The 18953-nt window shown below is 39.0% G+C and overlaps 2 protein-coding genes across 2 annotated transcripts in view; both read left to right on the top strand.

The window, feature by feature from the left end:
• LOC135706325 (uncharacterized) overlaps positions 1 to 10555 on the top strand; it is a 447494-nt gene extending 436939 nt beyond the window's left edge. Inside the window, exon 8 of the mRNA XM_065227935.1 lies at positions 9447 to 10555. Coding sequence (XP_065084007.1) covers positions 9447 to 9571 — 125 coding nt within the window. The 3' untranslated portion in view covers positions 9572 to 10555. The remainder of the gene's footprint in view (positions 1 to 9446) is intronic.
• Positions 1 to 18953, top strand: part of LOC135706346 (pancreatic lipase-related protein 2-like) — a 113309-nt gene that overhangs the window by 59025 nt on the left and 35331 nt on the right. The gene's annotated exons all lie outside the window — the stretch shown is intronic.

Genomic DNA, 18953 nt, shown 5'->3' with positions numbered 1-18953 from the left:
TGAGAAGGCCCACGTCGATGTCGTGCTTGCGGAGGAAGTCTGCAAGCTCAATGTTTTTCGCCCCTACGGAGCGAGCGTTCCAGTTGGCGATCTTTATGGGTTCACGGTCCATAATTAGCGACGAAGGAGATGATAGCTTGGAGCTGTTGTGTTCTTGTTGCGCAGGTGCGCTTGATGATGATGGCCTGGGCCAACAGTGTGACGATCTCATCCGTTGACAGCGGAGAATCGTCTGTAGCTTCACCGGTTGTACCGGCCAATCCCGGAGCAGGGGGATCCGTCGATGGCCCGGAGGCTTGACCGGGTACTGCAGCGGCAGCCAACTGTTGGTTGAGCGGGAGCGGCGGCAACACTGGAATTGGCCGTGATTGGACCGGTGATAACGGAGGAAAGTTCTGCGCGTTGTTTTCTGGAACCTTCTTGCGACCGGGCTGGCTGTTGGACGAGGCCTTCTTCCGGATCTCGGCGTATTCGGCCTGCTTCGGACAGGCCTTACTCGTGGCCTTGTGGGCGGCACCGCAGTTGGCGCATGTGGGAGTGGCTTCCTCGATGCTGTCGCAGTTGTCGATCTTGTGGTTTTTGCCGCATTTGATGCAGCGGCTGGCCATGCGGCAATTCCTGGTGCCGTGCCCGAACAATAGGCAGTTCGAGCACTGAGTGACGCCATGGTGGGTGGGTTTATACCGCTCCCACTTCACTACGATGTGGAACAGTGTGCGTGTCGTCTGGAGATCCTTCACGGTTGTGGAGTTCTTCTCCAGATGGACCAGGTAGAGCTGGTCACGATACTTGATGGCCTTGCTGCGGGTCATCTTGTGGATTTCGACCGGCTTGAGGCCGTTCGCCTTAATCTCGTCCATTAAGGTGGTGGTGTCCATGTCGTGGAGCCCGCGCAGCACCACTTTCAGCGGCTTGGTGGCCTCGATGTCGTGGGAGAAGTACTCCACCTTCATTCTGTCCAAGAGGGCCTGAACTGCGTTGAAGTGTTTTTCGGCCGGGACCATCAGTTTGTAGCCTTCCGTGCACCGTTGAATGGTGCAGCGAAGGCCCTGCTTAATGTAGAAATCCAGCTGCTCCCATAGCCCGGGAGGGAAGCCCTTCACATAGAAGGGTGGCAACTTAACTTTTTTCGGCACCGTCTCAGGGTCCGACTGCGGCTGGGCTCCGTTCTGCAGGGTGGAGAACGGATTGTTGCTCAGCAGCTTTTTTGCTGCTGATACGGTGGCGCTGCTGTCTTCAGGTCTGGGTCGTTTAGTTCCGGGAGGCCCCGGCTGCGGGTCCGCAACGCCTGTCGGGATGGGCAATGGGGTTTTCTTCTGCTTCTTCTGGGCTGGCTCGGTGGTCGCGCCGTCTCCTGGGAGAGTCTGTTTTCCCGGTAAACCGGCACTCGCGTTACCGCGCGATTTCTTACCCATGGCTGGGTCAGCGAGAGCGTCACTACACAACGCGGAGCTAATTCGACTTGCGAACGAACGAACGAAACTAGAGAGAATTCAAATCGACTGAACTGCTCAACAGTCTGGCAGCGAATTTATAAAAAAAAAAAAAAAAAAAAAAAAAAAAAAACACGACTTCCATTCTGTTTTATAACATGCGTTTGCTGTTTTCAACCAATCAGAAACGATGAAAGAACAAGAACACAACAACTAACAAGAAGAATTTAACCCTCGAGTAGGTTTAAAAAAGCTGAAATTTGACAATTTTGTTCACTCTCGTTTCAACCTTCACCGACGACACATCTACCATCATATACAATGACTGGACGCGGCAAGGGAGGAAAAGGACTCGGCAAAGGAGGAGCCAAGCGTCATCGAAAAGTGCTGCGTGATAACATTCAAGGCATCACTAAACCTGCCATCCGCCGTCTGGCTCGTCGTGGTGGAGTCAAGCGAATTTCCGGGCTTATTTATGAGGAAACCAGAGGCGTGTTGAAGGTGTTTTTGGAGAACGTTATTCGAGACGCTGTTACTTACACAGAACACGCTAAGAGGAAGACCGTCACCGCAATGGATGTCGTTTACGCTCTGAAGCGACAGGGACGCACTCTGTACGGTTTCGGAAGATAAACTAGCATCATCGGCTCAGACAAAAAACGGCCCTTTTCAGGGTCACCAAATGAATTAAAAAGGTGTTTTTGATTACCTTTCTTGTCGGGATTTGAAAGGTGGTAGGGATGTGATCGAATGATGATTTTTTTCAGTTTAAGGTTGTTAGATTTAACCTACCCAGAGAAAAAAAATATACCCTATATTTAAGTTCTTTTTACTTAATTTTGGGTAATTTTGAGTTTTGCATCCTACTCTCACTTTTTGTTCACGAAATTTAAAAAAAGCGACAAGAGGTCAGGTTTCGACCAATAGCAGATAGATTTTAATTCTAAACAAGCCAAACGATTGGAAATTTATCTACCAATCTGCTAAAATGAACACTTAGTTAATTTTCAATAGGTCACTATTGAAAAATACCAAATGTCCAACTGTTGCAATGGTGATCAACATTATCACCGAATGACTGAAAACAGCGCATTTCCTAACATAAATAGACTTAAAAATCGAATTCGATGCGGTCCCACTGAACGGTGCTCATTCAATCAAGTGGTGGTGTCAAGTCCAGCAGCAGCAGCAGCAGGAGTGCTTTCAACAACAACAACAACGAAAGGTTGCCTGGAAGCAGCGAGCTGCAGAGCTCCAATCATAGAGAAGGAGGAAGAAGTCCCACCGCTGGGCTAGGATCGGAATCAGTAGCTCGTCGTGCTCAGCTCAGCATTACTCAACCAGTATACAAAACGGTCCTTTTCAGGACCACCATAAATTTGTTAAGAGTTTTATTTGGACATTTGTCAAGGTCATCAGTTGCCGCAAGCAGCTAGCTATCAAGGCTCAACCTGGTATCTATAGAAGGTGTGGAATTGTAGGCCCGAATGTATTGGTGAGATTAATCATCGTCCGACCATTTTCCAGAACACGCTGGTAGGAACTGTTAAAAATCCATATAGAATTTGAGAGAAGCGGGAATAATTTGCTTTGGGTGTATATTCAGTTACCAAAAAGCCAATAAAATCAAATTTGTGAGAAAATTAGCTCTCACGAGTTCAATCTTTCGAAGTCCCTCCTTTTTTACATATTCTGCACAAACGATACTTTCCGGGGCGGGGCGCCCTATTCATATATTTCGGAAGGAAATCCTGTGAGGGGTGAATTGAATACACTTTAATTCAAAATACACAAAACTTAAAAACTCATAAATAACAAAAAAAATTAAAATACACCTTTTAAAGTCGGGTAGATGAATCGAAAATACTCAAGTTGACAGTCCCTTGGATTCTCTTCATCAACTTTCTCTTTGAAATAAATAGGGGAAAAGTTTTCTTCGGCAATACCTAAACCTATTATCGTCAGGGGGTTAAACAACGTCCTTGAGAGCTCAATTTTGGCATGTGGATACATTGTGTTTCAGAGCAACTATTGGCCAAATTTGAGTGCTCTAGGACTTTGTTTACCCCCCTGACGATAATAGGTTAAGGTATTGCCGAAGACAACTTTTCCCCTACTACAAATATGATACGCTTACAAATAAAAAACGGAAAAAGTTAAGATAATTGATGATTGATCAATTAAAAGAACTAAATGTTCACATTTTTTCTGTCCACTAGCGGTCCTACGTCAAGCTTCCGTTCGTGCCCCTAGGCACAGACCCTTCTACTTTTTTTCATCAACAGAATTTCGTGAAATAGTGCAAAAAGCTTTTGTAGGCTTTGATATTAGCTACATCTTTTATCAACAACTCAAATCTGTATCTCTTATGCATGATGAACCAGATCAATCAGAACCCACCATTGATTTTCAGTGAATGTAAATTGCATTCACTGAAAAACAATAACATGTTCTGCCAGCTCTAGTTCGTCATGCATAAGAGATTCAGATTTTAGTTGCCAACAAAAGTTGTAGCCTATGTCAAAAGCTACAAAAGTTTTTTACACTATTCCACGAAATTCTGTTGATGAAAAAAGTTATAGACAAATGAAAACAAAAGTTGTAGCCTATGTCAAAAGCTACAAAAGTTTTTTACATTATTCCACGAAATTCTGTTGATGAAAAAAGTTATAGACAAATGAATGTAAATGAATGCACGAAATGAATGCAAATGATTTTCCATCCCTGGTGACCATTACTGGTGATTGTTGTTTGCCATGGCTAACCTCTCACTGCGTTCCAAAACGTTTGTCAGCGATAGTCGATTGATGCGTTGACGAGTTTCGAGTGAGTGTCATGATAATTTGCATCACTGGTCTCTGTTGTAATTGATGATGAGGCTTTAAATCACATTTTGGTGATTAATTTGATGACGAACTTAAGTTCAAATCTCACATTGATAATGCCATCAAGAAAATTGCCAAGAAGTATGGAATGTCGATTGAAAAACGATTTAACTATAGAGGGGGGCGACCCCGGCGTAGTGGTTAACATCCATACCTTTCACGCCAAAGTCACGAGTTCAAATCTCACCCCCGGACAAGTCACGAATGACCCAAGAGTGTTAAAGTGACTATAATAAAAAAAAAAGAAAAAAAAGAAAGAAAAAAGAAGATTTAACTATTGCCAGTAAAATACAGCTATTCAAATCAATCATCTCTCCTCATCTAGACTTTTATTTGCCCTTCCATTTTATTTCTGGCAAATAGTGAGATTACAGCGCTTTGATGCGTTTGATTTTGAACTGTAATCGATTCACTTCCTCAACTTTGATGCTGGACGCCTTACAATGGTTGTCGGTGAAGCAACGAATTGTATATTTGACTATGGTGTTCATTTTTAAAGTAGTTAATGATTTCCTACCTCGATATTTGTGTGATCGAATTGAAAGAGGAAGTGATTTTCATAGATATAATACTAGAAACGCGGTTGAAATAAAAACATCACATTCCTTGACTTGTGCTTCACAGAATTCTTTGTATTTTAAAGGAATAACTGTTTTCAATTCGATGCCAAGACTTATTAAACGTACAACAACACTAGCAGAATTTCGGAGACATTACATTTCACACGTTTTAACTGTCTTTTGGACAGTTATCTGATGATGGTAATAATTATTGTAGCACTGCAAAAACTATATATTAATGGATTTTTGATATTTGATTTGATAGAAGTAGTTTAAGCCTCGCGTGCTTAGAGGACTGAATTTAATATTTGATCAAACAAAATATAACTTTGAAACTTATTTGCAAGATACCTTGAGTTAGTAGTAAGCTTTCTGGCTAAATATCGGGGGTTCGTGAACATTCCTGACATTGCTGAAAATTATGATAGCATCAGATTGCGGGGTTCCTAGTGTATAGGATGCTTTGTTGACTGTTCATTAACTCTTCATTGCTTGTAATACTTATGAAGGTGCACTAAGAGGTGGACGTCTAAGTTTTTTCACATTTATACAGCTGTGAAGCAACTGTAAACTCTAGCGGGAATTTTTATCTGTAATTGTAACCAGTTTGTGTTTGTTTGCTAACCTGGTTAAAATGTTATACCTAATTATCTTAAAGATAAACCGTTTAGCTCAAACATTTGTAGGGGTAAGAGGTGGGATCATCATCATCATACCCACGTAACAATTGGGGTTTCATTAGGGTTCTATAGACCATTATTAAGACTTGTAGATTGCTTCAAAACCTCGACAAAACTTGAAATGTTACTTGGGTAGTATCCTTACCGAAGCAACACAATTTGTCATAAACGGGTTTACATAACTTATTTATGACAATATCAGCGGTAAACATTTACGTCTAGTCACTTATATACAACTTATTTATACCGAAAAAAGCGCAAGAGGTGGGATCTATATATAACATATGCTTGACTTGCGCAACTTATTTATGACTATAACGCAACCTACTGTATTGGACATGTTGTAAATTAATTTCATCCATCCTACGAATGGAATTTGTTTATCATCAATTTACACAACTTGTTCTTCTGAGGAATTTTGTCGTGCGAATAAAGTGCCTAAACTTAGAATCCGTACTGCAAACAATTATGCGGTTTCAAATTTATGGTAAATCTATACATTCTACTTCTAAAAAACTCATTGGCTCTTAGAAAAGGTTAATATTATAAATTGAATTGCATAAAAAATCCTGGATAAAATTGCCCAGCTTTGCAAAAAACAAAAAAAAATAGAATATCAACTTTCTTTTTCAATTATCTTACTTTTCTCTGTTACAAAACGTACATGTGATGTTGAAAACACAAATTAAACGTTTTTTTTTTTTCATTCTATACATTGCTTCATTGTTCAGCCATATTGTAGTGCAGTTTGTAGAATGCATTGAGAAATTTCATAATTGTTATCAAACATGTTTATAACACGACAAACAGGAACATTACTATTACTTTACTATTACTATACTATCGTATATTGAAGTTATAATTAGGTATGGCAACTCTCAATTGCCTATTTATAACACTTTTATAACTGATTGTTTTTGATGAAAACTGGCTAGCCTTATATACAACATGTTTTCATATGTCATTTTTGGAAACATGAGTACAACTGAATTATAACTTATTAATAACATGTTATAAATAAGTTATATCTCAGATGTATTCATGTTTCTAATAATGACATATGAAAACATGTTGTATATAAGGCTAGCCAGTTTTCACCAAATACAATCAGTTATAAATGTGTTATAAACTGGTAATTGAAACATGCAATACCGAATTATAGCTTCAAGATAACAAGTGCTTGTCAGAAAGGTTGAATACTTCAAAAACAACAATACAACGCGTCTAAAACAGGGTGTTTTAGAAGCAATGAATATATAACTTATTTACAACTGGATTTTTTTTTTTTTCATGCAATATGTTGCAAGTGTTACTTGGGTATCTCGCTAATCATCAACCCTCTCCGATTTAGATGAAACGTTTAACATGTTTTCGATATTGGAGATTATGTTTTGTTTTCCACATGTCAAGAGACGATTTTGACTCACGACTATTTTTTTTTTTTTTTTCAAAAGGGCGTATGTGTTTTCACTTTATGTATTTATTTTTTTTTAATTCATAACTCGAAAACCGTTGATTTTTACCGAAATTACTTCTGATAAAAAGTCGTGGAGAATAAATTTGGTTTGTCAAAAAAATATGCAACAGTAAAAAACATTCGTTATTTAAAAAAAAAAAACCAAAGTTTTAAATGCAAATGGTTTACATCATTCGAAAAAAAAAATGACGCTTCCTACTACTCGAACTTTGCCGTGAAACAATATTTTGAAACAATTTCTTCTAGATCTTCGAGACATAGTGCTAAATTATGCTAAGCTAGAAAAATCTGAAAATTATTGCATTTCCTTAAAATTCGGAGTAGAATGTAGTCTCAAAACTGCTCGACAATATGATTGATGTAATTCGTACCAACGTACGATTCTTGCAACATTTTTTTTTCTAAAAAAAAAACTTTAGAAATACATTGGAAAGAGACACTATTAATAAAAAAATTCTCGAAGCAAATCTCGGTTACTTTTACAAAGAAACGTATCTGCTTTTGTAAACAAAGATTCAAACGTCAATTTGTCGAAACTCTTTGCATTCCCACACTAACAAACATCACCATCAGAAAGACTAATGCTTCCCCAACAAAATAGTGTTGTTAATTTGCGTAGGAGTTTCATTCAAAGTGTTTTTATGTTTTTTTTTTCTGTTCGGGACATAACACCACTGCGACCAGTAATTTGATCTATTGTAGTATATCCCGTGTCCTTAGTTTAGTGCATGTCGTATTACTCCATCACTATTGAGAAATGATGAAGTATTCGGTTTTGATACAGTTGTCATTCTTGCCTTCATCGCAAGGAATCGATTCTAACTGAAAGGTTCCGCTATTTATACCCTTCGGAGTTGGAACACCCTCCAAAGGCGCGCCCCTTTGTCAGTCAAAATTGGATTCCTTAACAACAAAAACAAGTTATGACACCGATAATGACCATGCATCAGAACCCTAGTCTTAACCACTTCAAACTAGGGAACAACGATTAGAAGATTAGGAATCACATAGATGAAGACTAACTAACTCATTTTTTCCCTTGTTTCAAGATCATCCTCGGTCCAGGCAACCCGAGGACTTATCACTATCAACAAGGCATAAAAAGTAACAAGGACTAAGATGTGTTCCTTTGATTACTGAAAAATCCTGTTCCCCTAGTTTGAAGAAGTTAGACCGTAACGTACCACGAAAAGGTGATCTACCCACGTTACGGGGCGTTTTTATGTTACTTCATATGCGAAGTTTGCGATTTTCAGAGTTGGTTGACAATGCTATCTAACATGAAGCTTTAGTGTGATAATTTATTAGCTAGATAATGATCTTAGAAGAGGGTAGGTGGATAGTTCCGTTAACACAATACTTTGGTAAAGAAGAATTGCATTATAACACAAAATTAGCGGCATTTTAAAGATCTTTATTATGACTACAGATTAGCAGAATTTCAATATGTTCGGCGCATTGTATTTCAAGAAAATGTGTTTTTTTAGAATATCTAATTTTTCTGAAGCTCAATACTATAACCGATAACCAAGCAGACAAAAATGTAGAAATCTATCTTTTTAAGTTGTGCTCGTACAGTTGTTTTTCTGACATGTACGGACAGCTGTACGCTCAATTTTGAGATATACGGTATACTTTATTGAAAATTATTACCTTTTTTAAAGTAGGCAACAAAATGAATTATTCGATTTCTGCTATCAGTATAAATTTACTAGCGCCATCCACTTTCCATATAACATGGACAAGAAGAAAAATATTATGTCAACCCCATCACGAGACGACAATTTTCCTCGATAAGCGGAAGAAACTTGAAAGCAAAAGGACACCAATAACAATTTTATGTGACCACTTGAGGTAAAAGCCCTGAAGGAACGCCACTCCCCAAGTACAAACGGAACGTACTGAACATTGCAACAATATCTTGTACAACCCGACCGATGACAGGGAGCTTGGAAGCGAGAAAGGGTTCTCCGCCATCGGCTATGGGCAATCCCCAGCATAGTAAAAGAAAAGGTGTATAAATTATTGCAAAACCAGAGCCGAAGGGATCCTACCATAACGAACCGTAAAGTATCGGTGAAGATAATAAAACCTGTCCACCACCCGCACCCTCCCGTTGTCTTTCTTCCATCTCGAAGTTTCCTAACGGTAGCCGGTAAATTTCCCCTAAGGTCAACAAAAAGGTGTTCTGTTCAAAGACGTGGCCCCAGTATCTTCCCAGCGAAACCGATATCGATATAAACTAGCGCAGTATATTGTGCCTTGAGCTGTAAATCGACAGAGTTTATCGCTCTAATCGAACCAGATCGAAAATGGGGGAGATTGTTAAGCTTTTAGCGAAATTTTCCCAATAAATGTGTATGGGAAAAATTGTTGTCACTTATTTACTTCTTACTCTCTCCCACTTGCAGGTACCGCCAATCCGTACGGAATCTATCAGCGATCGTGTGCCTTCTCAGCGCTGCTCACAGCAGTCGATTCTAAATTCATCCTGAAGCAACTGCTCTTCCTGATGCTGCAGCGTCTCGCCAGATAGCACCACCCACGACGGCTGACGGTACCTCTGATGGGTGGTCTTCTTCTCCTATTCCTCCTGGTAGCATCCCCGGTCCTACTACTCCACGGAGGCGCATCGTTGTTTGTGCTGTAAACTAGCTAAAATAATATATGTAGTATTTGTACAGAGAGAATCAAATAAGATAACAGAAAGAAGAATAAATACCCTAGATTCGAAGGAAAAACTCCTCTACGTTAGGGCATAGCGCTATTGTATAGGGAAGGCGAAAGGAAGGACGAAATTCGTTGTTGTACACAGAAAACACACTGCATCGATAAGCGAATGAAGAAAAGAAAAACGATAAGCAAAAGCGAATAACAATGGCAGGAGCATGGTTTCCTGCCAGCTGGAGCGGTGTGATTTGTTCTGTTTGATAAAGACGTTTAGACGAAGAAACCCGAAAGAAACGGTTCTCTATATGAGGCAATTGTTTACCGAAGGGAAGGAGAACTGAAAAGAAAGCGAAATGCAGACATCGGTTTACATAAACTTTTGTTTCTGTTTGACAATGTTTTCTGTTACGTCAAATCGTGTTTCTAGGTTAGTTATATTTTATACAAAAAAAAAGAGAAAACAAAAATGTAAAAACAGAAAGGAATTCAATTCAATAGAACGATATTTTTGTATAATTGAAGAGTTTAGATGAGATATATATTTTTCGTTTTCGAAAAAGCAAACTTTAACAAACGTGTTAGATATGTAAAAAAGCAGAAAAATTTAGAAGAAAAAAAAATATCGACATATTGAACATAAAATAATGAACAAGACAACCGCAGCGATTGTATCTCCTAAAGAAAAATCTACTCCATAGAATGTATTACTAGTTAAGGAACAAAGACAAAAAAAAACCGAAGGAACAAAACGACGAAACGTTAAAAAAAAATGGAAGATAATTCTCCCCTATTGATTCAGTATAAATGATTAAGTGAAAAAATTCTGCAGAACGAACGAGAGCGCAGCAAAATACAACGTATTTTGGACGAATAAAACGATTTAGTTCACATGCACCTTTCAATTCATCGTCGACTAGTTTGTTTGCTAGATGATACATCACAACCACTTTTTTGTTTTCTTGATTTGTCGTCTTTTTTTCATTCTGAACCTTTAGTTCAGAGCAAGTGTAAAGTTCCAATTGTGGTGAATCTATTGGAACTTATACCATCTGAACTATGTTCGCATACATTGTCAGCTACTGAAACTCACTAAATCAAGTATTTATCCTGCACACCTTAAGTTGTCCATAGGGCCAACGTGAGAGACTTCCCTACTGGACTGCTTGCTTTTGCTAATGCCCATGTTCACGCACATAAAAGCGATGGTAATCGCCTGTGTTTCACGCACTTAGTCCCTACAAGCAGTGATATCGTCACTATGAAAAAGCGCTTGTAATCGCGGTTAAATACTACACTTTTATTACACAATGATACAACATTTATTTGCCGTCGGCCGATCGGGGGGATGGTTTATTTACAACTGACTACACTGAGGGCTGGCAAATGTCGTTTCCAATGAAAGATCTCACGCGATATTTACAGAGATAGGTACTTCTATCACGATCATCGGATGAGAAAACAACGATAGAAATTTACTTCAAAATCTCATCGATATTTTTGTCATGACAGAACGTGACAGTGTTGTTAACATCGTAATTACTAGCTCATTTATTGACATTATTGTTACTTGTACCGCGGATCATCACGCCGGGAAGTTAAGCCTTTTTCCCCCGGTTCATAAGTTGATGGGTCGATAGGTAGGGTCCAGGTGTGGGAGCTGCCTTCCTGGCGTCGTCGGTAGCATTGGTGCTCAGCACGGAAAACAATATTGACGGAAAACAAATCAAGGAGAGAAAAAAGCATATCCTGGGTAACATTGGCAATTGGTGAATTTATAATTTTCATAGAACCAATTTGTGCGGCACCTCAAAATTCGCAGAATTTCATGAAGAATTCATCAGAGGCCATGCCAACATTTCCAACGCAACATTTTCGATCTGGTGTTCTTGGTGGTGGTTCCGGAAACCCTAGAGAAAAAGAAAGAAGGATTAGTAATTTCTATTTAATTCCACAACCTTATTTGCCTATCCTGACAGATACGCATATTACGTCTACAATGTGCAGACTTCTTCAGTGTCTTGGGCCAGGGTTGAAAATTCTCTGGGGAGAATCACTCGGGTGCGAGAGATATCATTCTCTGCGGTGAATCTCTGCTTGTCTCCTCGGAGATTTATCCTGGCACCACTGCAGTGCACTGGAGACCAGAGATGCCAGATCTACGGAAATCTCCGTAGATCTACGGATTTTACAATTTTTTACGGAAATACGGATCCGTAGGCAAAATCTACGGAATTCGGTACAGTTTCTACGGATTTTTTCTTCAGTATACGTCTCCCTTCAGAATCGAATTTTACAATCTAGAGTATAATCTGATTCTGAAGGGAAAGAAGCATAAAGTAAAATACCACCGTTTTCTTGCTCCCTTATCCGCTTTTTGATAGAATTGGTGTTGACGGCGACTCTGTAGCTTTTATCTCCTATGAAATATCCGGTAAGCAAACGTCAGACTGTGCGTGAAACTCTTCACTCCGGAGAAAGTTCCCATAATATACTGTAAATCTTTGCTGGAAGAGAAAAATTTTCGACGGTGCCGTGTGAAGGCGAATAAAAGTCGGTCGGTCGACCGTAGTCGACACATTTTCTGTGATAATCGACTGCCTTTGCTTCCGACACTTGCAAAACAAGCTTTCAAGTAACAGTACCAATGTTATACGACAGGCCCTGTCATACGACACTGTCACCGAAGGCCGTAACGAATGTATGTATTTGTGTTTTTCTCATAATAAGAGCTGCTGATGTGTGCTTGTGTGAATTCTGAAAATAGCAAGCAACGATGTCCTAGTTATAACATTTCTGATCAGAAATGGTTTAATTGACACCAAATTGAGGAATTAGAACGAAATCACATGTGTCATATGAAAGTTATTTGATAATTTTCTTTTTGCTCGAATGTTGTTCTAGGAAACTACGGTTAAAACGTGGCTTTCTTATTAGATTAGGACACCACTATACCGCCGCTACGGGATCACAATTGATCAGATCGCCATAGATGGTCTTGAAATCCCTGCAGTGGATCCTCACATTGAGCTGCAAACCATTGCCGTGGATAATGAGACAGAATTGCTGCTTGGGCAACAGGAAACGCTCCTTTGGAATAAGAACAAATGCCTGGAGATCACACCCGCTCAAAACAGGGTTCATCTGTTATTAATATATGACGAGCACGGCGAAGAGATAGCTTTTCCTGCCATATGTTTTGACCATCTACGGAAATTCAAGCCAGGGATTCGGATGACATATTTCATGATGGTATCCAGTGAAACTCGTCGTCAAGACAGGCGTGTGGGCAAACCACAACATTCGTTGTACATGAACATGAAAGTTCTACGCCTTAGAGTTTCCGAAGGCTTGCAATGCACTTTTGAGCGAAATTTATCCTTCCTCAAATCAATACCGAATTTAGTACAGTATTGGTAACAAAGGAAGATAAATTTGTTCACCATGATGCGACAATTGGGAAAGCCTACGATGTTCATCACACTTAGTGCAAATGAGATGAAGTGGCCCCATTTGTTGAATCTCCTACATTGTCAGAAGGACACAATGGCAATGACTTAACAGATTCTATCCAGGAATTGACTGCACTACAAAGAGCAATTCTGGTCAATGATGATCCAATCACGTTCTGTGTGTACTTCAACAAGCTGGTTGATACGATTGAGTTTTAAGCACCGTGGAAGTCCTCACGCACACATCTTGCTATGGCTGAACAAGGATCCCCGGGAAGCAATCAGTGAAAGTATGCCAAAAACTACAGGTGCAACAGTATCATGGTATTCATGCCCTTTTCAGGGCCACCAAGCTTTTCTGAAAGAGTTAAATTTCTGAACATGTCCCAGCTAAAATTCATATCAAAGCTTCTTTTCAGGGCAATCATAGTCATACTAAAGAGTATAAACAGAGAGAACCCTGCTTAAATTCCTATTCCTACACAAAACACAAGTCCTGCTGTAGTTAACAAATAACATTTATTAAATAAGACCACGTAGTCCGACGCCACCATTGCGTACAACCCCAGAGGGCTGTCCCTAGTAGTTTTTCAAAAGTATTTTCATCGATTTATCATGTAACGTAAAATATCACCATAGAACTAAAAAAAAAATATCTCCTTCGGCTAAAAAAAATCCGTAGAAATCCGTAGATTTGAATAAGTCTACGGAATTGCATAGAAAACAATCTGGCATCTCTGCTGGAGACATTGTTAGACACAGCACGAGAGTGAGAGAGTTGACTGTTCATTGTTCGTCTGTTTACATACTCACTTTCGTGAGAAAGATGGCAGCGCAAAGGTGTTATTGTTTCTCCAAAGATTCCGGCAGAACTTTACGTGAGAAAGTGAAAACATCAACGTATACAGCCTTCTCACAGGCATATTCGACGTGGCTGTTGAAGTTTAGCCAGTCATCGATCATCACTCCCAGGTATTTCAAGACACGCTTTGAGGTTATGGCGTGTCCCTGATGGTGATATCTGCCCGCTGTACAGTTACTGGCCAATAGCACTTCCGGTTTTGTGGTGGGCTATCTGCAGCATCGCTCCTTGCATCCAGTTACTAATCATGTCGATCACCTCGGTCGCCAACACTTTCACCTCTTCCAGCATCTCGCCTCTTACCGTCAAGACGACGTCGTCCGCAAATCCAACGATCTCAACTCATTTGGGCAGCTTCAGCGTTAGCACGCCGTTGTACATCCCGTTCCAGAGCGTTGGACCAAGGATGGAGCCTTGTGGAACTCCCGCTGTGATCCTAATCGATGTCCCATGTCTGTCTGTCGACTAAACTGAAGCAAAAATTTCAATATCGATGCGCTGATGCACTTCCCGTATTCGTTTTTCAAAAATGTGCACTTTATTATTTTGCCAAATTTTAAAATAATTGACTACATACTGTACGTTAATAGAAAAAGTAACCTTTAAAAAATCTTTGTATGCCACAAAAGGCCACAAACTAACAACCAAAATCTTCACCGCGGTGCCCCGGTGAAGCAATCGAACTCTCTACGGTGCTCCCTAGTGATCACTCATACGCTCCAGTGTGTTGGACTGGTGGAGGTGCGAACGTCAGAAACTGTATTTGTTTGCGAAGTGGGAGAAGCGGTAGAAGGACCAGAAGGTGTATCAAATAGCTTATCATTGTTATTTACCTTTTATTTTATTATAATAGAATATGAATTTGGCCGGTTGCTGTTGGTGCAGCTCCACTTGGTTATTTGACTGAGATCATTATTTTTTATTTATTAATACAATAACCCATCCCTATGGTTCAAACATCAATTCAGCTTATCGTTTACCAAAACGAACCTTGCTGCAAACCCTACCCTCTTACCCAACATCCCAGTGACTCTTCGTGGAAGTGCAGAGGATTTCTCGGCTTCCATCAAAGCGAGTGTCACGTCAACACATTCCTACCCATTCCTTTCTTGACCTGCGTTCAGGCGCGGCTGGCGCTGGTATTGCCTAATTTGAGATCACCAGTTTTTACACATTGAGGATGATTGCTAATCCCAAGCATCGTCTATTGGTTCTCTGTGTAATTACAGCTGATCTGGCAATAACAGAGTAGCAACCGTGGGCGGTCAATCATGCTCATGCTCATGCTCTGTGAAGTGGGAGAAGCGGTAGAAAGTTAAAACCTAGGTGAAAACAAAATAAAAATCTCTCGGGTGAGTTTGCTTTTGTCATAGTGCGAGGTGTCTTTTAAACTCATCACCCTGCTTCCACTGGGGAGAATGGCATCCCTGTCTTGGGCTAATACTCGAGTATTATTCACAATTCAGACATGAACTCTAAGATAATCCTGAACAGAATTTCAAGACATTTCAGAGTTGAATCAACAATCAATACGAAACTAACGATTTTAAATTGGCTCACTACTTGACTACCCGAAAAAAAAATTACAGTGAAATTTTCAGTGGAAACAATGCTCTAACATTAATATTTATTGTCGACAATAAAAATGATTGTTATAATGTTGTGCCCTTCCGAAAACGGCAAAACTGCTACCTAGCTGTACAATGAATGTACATAATAAAATGTTGTTACAATGATTTTTATTGTATTTTTCATTTATTTTATTGTTAACATGATTTGATCACGAACAATAATGAACAACTCTATTACAATAAAAATTGTTGTTACATTAAATATTGGTGTGTTTTCATTGTGGGTTACTTCACGAACAATAAAAATAAATCTGATTGAAGCATGCAGACTATGAGAGGGACAGCAACACTGCCAATGTAATCAAGATAGGCGTTGCTCGTATGGCTCTTGCTTTGACAGTTCGTTTGGCTCTATTCGTTGCCAAGTCAGTTGAACGTCTACGACCAGATCGGTTTGAGTTGAATTCAACTCACCTGCCTTATCTTAATCCCACTTAATGCAGACCTTTTCCGTGCAGACAATAATCATACAATAATAATAAAAAAAATCCACCACTAAGATGTCAGGAAGGAACTCTCAGGAAGCACATTTCATGGGCAATTCTCTCCAGTCGAATGGATTAACTTATCAACGACGCTCAACCACCAAGGAGACGTGACCTAGGGAGATCGAGTGCAGGGGAGTCGGCATCTATTTCTACAAGTTTCGGATCGAATCTCAATCCATAACCAGTAAAAAAAGGACTCACCCGTAACAGACATGCCACCCCACCCCCCTCCCTTCCCGGGGCGATGTTTTATTTTTTCGATTTATTTTTAAAGTCGATAAAGTAGATCTGTCAAGCCAACACATACACTCTAAAGTACACTGTTATTTTTTTAATCAATAAATTCGCCAACCAACAGTAAAATAACAATGATATATAATGTTATTGAAAAAAAATTATATGGGGAAATCACGAAAATTTCATTGTTAAGATACTTAACAACCCCCCTTATTTATTGTAAATTTTCCATTTACCATGAAATTTACTGTTTTGTACAACATAAATCAAGGTAAATTTATTGTAGACGTAACAATATAAATCATTGTTAAGACAATAATTTTCGTCTTATTGTTACATTGTTTTTTACTGTATTTTTGTTGTTATTTTTTTTCGGGTAGCCTATTGGTCCCAAGCAAACAATTAACGTACCCCATTCTAGTCGAAATTCTAGTAATACGCAATGTTTGTTTTGATTCGCTATGAAAGTTTGACAGTTAAAATGAGGGGTTAGTGGATTTTCCTATGTTTCGAGGGGTGCATCGATTAGCTTGGGACCGAAGATAGTACCAGAGCTGAGCCAAAAAGTTGAGCACGTTTCTTCGGGACCTTCTGGTCTTAGAGTTACCTCTATGGTTAAATTGCAAGGGAATTCTAAGAAGATTAAAAATACTTTAGTGAATTCTTGCAAGAAAGTCTAAGGATGTTTTCCAAGAATGTTTTTGTTAGTACTGTTATAAAGAATATTACAAGAGAATGTCGAAGAGAATCTCATGTTTATTTTAAGGGGCTTCTGAAAAGACCTCTGTGAAGGGGAATGATTCTCAAGACAACCCAAGTAACCAAAAGTTCTGATAAAAGGCTATTTGTGGCTTAAGCAGCTTGTTTGAAGGTGGTCTATAGAATTCTAAGAAGCCTCATTTTTAAGTCGTTGTAAGAACTAGAAAGTTCCGGTCCCACAATTGAAGAGCATTCTAAGCAGCTTCTGGCAGAACTTGTACGGGACTTTTAGAAAGTAAGTTAAAAATAGGTAAAACAACAAAAAAAGGTTATCTTCCAAGTAATCTTCCATTACCAAAATTATTTAAGTGGAATTAAATGGAAGATAACCTTTTTTGCTGTTTTATTTAAGCATTCCGCTAACAACTCAATTTCATTACTTCATTAAAAATAGGTTTTTGTCCTCTACACCAATTCTATAATAAGTAAGTTAAAAATAGGTAAAACAACAAAAAAAGGTTATCTTCCAAGTAATCTTCCATTACCAAAATTATTTAAGTGGAATTAAATGGAAGATAACCTTTTTTGCTGTTTTATTTAAGCATTCCGCTAACAACTCAATTTCATTACTTCATTAAAAATAGGTTTTTGTCCTCTACACCAATTCTATATTTAGTTCGCACTTTTATGAAAGTTAATTCTAAAGTCAGTTATTGCTAAAGACAGGCATGAACGTGTATTGATTTATCAGCATTAGTATTAGTACAATGAGCTGTTTGAAGAATTCAGACATAACATTTGATAACGGCACAAAAGCATTTGTAAACAAACTTTCTAAGGCCCTTTACACGCGAACCAAAGTACGCCCACGCAAACCAATACCACTTTCGGAAAGGTGATAGTGGCCTCTATTCGATGATGTTGTTTGTTTGCGTGAGCGTACTTTGATTCGCGGGTAAAGGGCCTTATAAAGTTTGTTTAAAATGCTTTTGTGCCGTTATCAAATGTTATGCCTGAATTAAACCTAGTCTTCTTTCTGCGTGAGAGCCCCAGCACGAATCGCTACGTCATCTCAGATATATTAAAGTGAGCTGATGTCTCGCCAACTGCTGGAGTTTTCAGTGCCAGCTGACTGATTTGAATACGAAACACAACACCGTGATGCATTTTAAATTGGTTTTTTGTCCGCATGGTATTCCAACGCCCTTGTGACGCAGTGGTTAGCGTTCGTAAATTGCATGCCGAGTACACGGGTTCAAATCCAGTAAACTGCTCTTTAATTTTTTATGTTTGAAGTGAATATTGATGCACTGCATAAATATAAGAATTATGATTTATTTGAGCCACTAATCATTTCATATTTACGAACATTAAATTTTATTACTAATAAAGACTTGTGCGGATTGCTTCATGTGGGCTATGACTAACCTTTTTAGAAACTTTCAAGTTGCTTAGAACTTCCGCAGGGAACTTTTAAGATACTTTAAAGTTGATAAGAAGTTCCGCTGGGAACTTGTTCGGAACTGTGTTGTGGCCATGTTTTCAACCTTGCCTGAAGTTCCTAAGAAGTGTTTAGGGATGCTTTTTGGAACTTTTTTTGAACTTCAAGTTGCTAGGAGTGCAAATCTGAACATTATGGAACTTGAAAGTGGGTTTTATCATTGCATGCGGAACTTTTGATTGCTTGGGAAGAAAGTTCTGTCGGAACTTTATTTGAACTTTAAGGAACTTGGAAGTGAGTTTTATCGTTGAATGCGGAATTTTTGGTTACTTAGGAAACCTGAGAACATTAGTACAAAGAGCTCGTGTAAAAAGTTAAAAATCCAGAAAAATATTTAAGATTACAATAGTAGACAAAAAATCCAGGAAAACTCCTTCTTTA

This window comes from Ochlerotatus camptorhynchus, unplaced genomic scaffold (assembly GCF_037179485.1).
Source record: "Ochlerotatus camptorhynchus isolate MF236.1 unplaced genomic scaffold, CSIRO-AGI_Acam_v1.1 ptg000277l, whole genome shotgun sequence".
NCBI classification, from domain to species: Eukaryota; Metazoa; Arthropoda; class Insecta; order Diptera; family Culicidae; genus Ochlerotatus; species Ochlerotatus camptorhynchus.
Note: the sequence above shows the minus strand (reverse complement) of the source record. Positions and strands in the feature narration are given on the sequence as shown.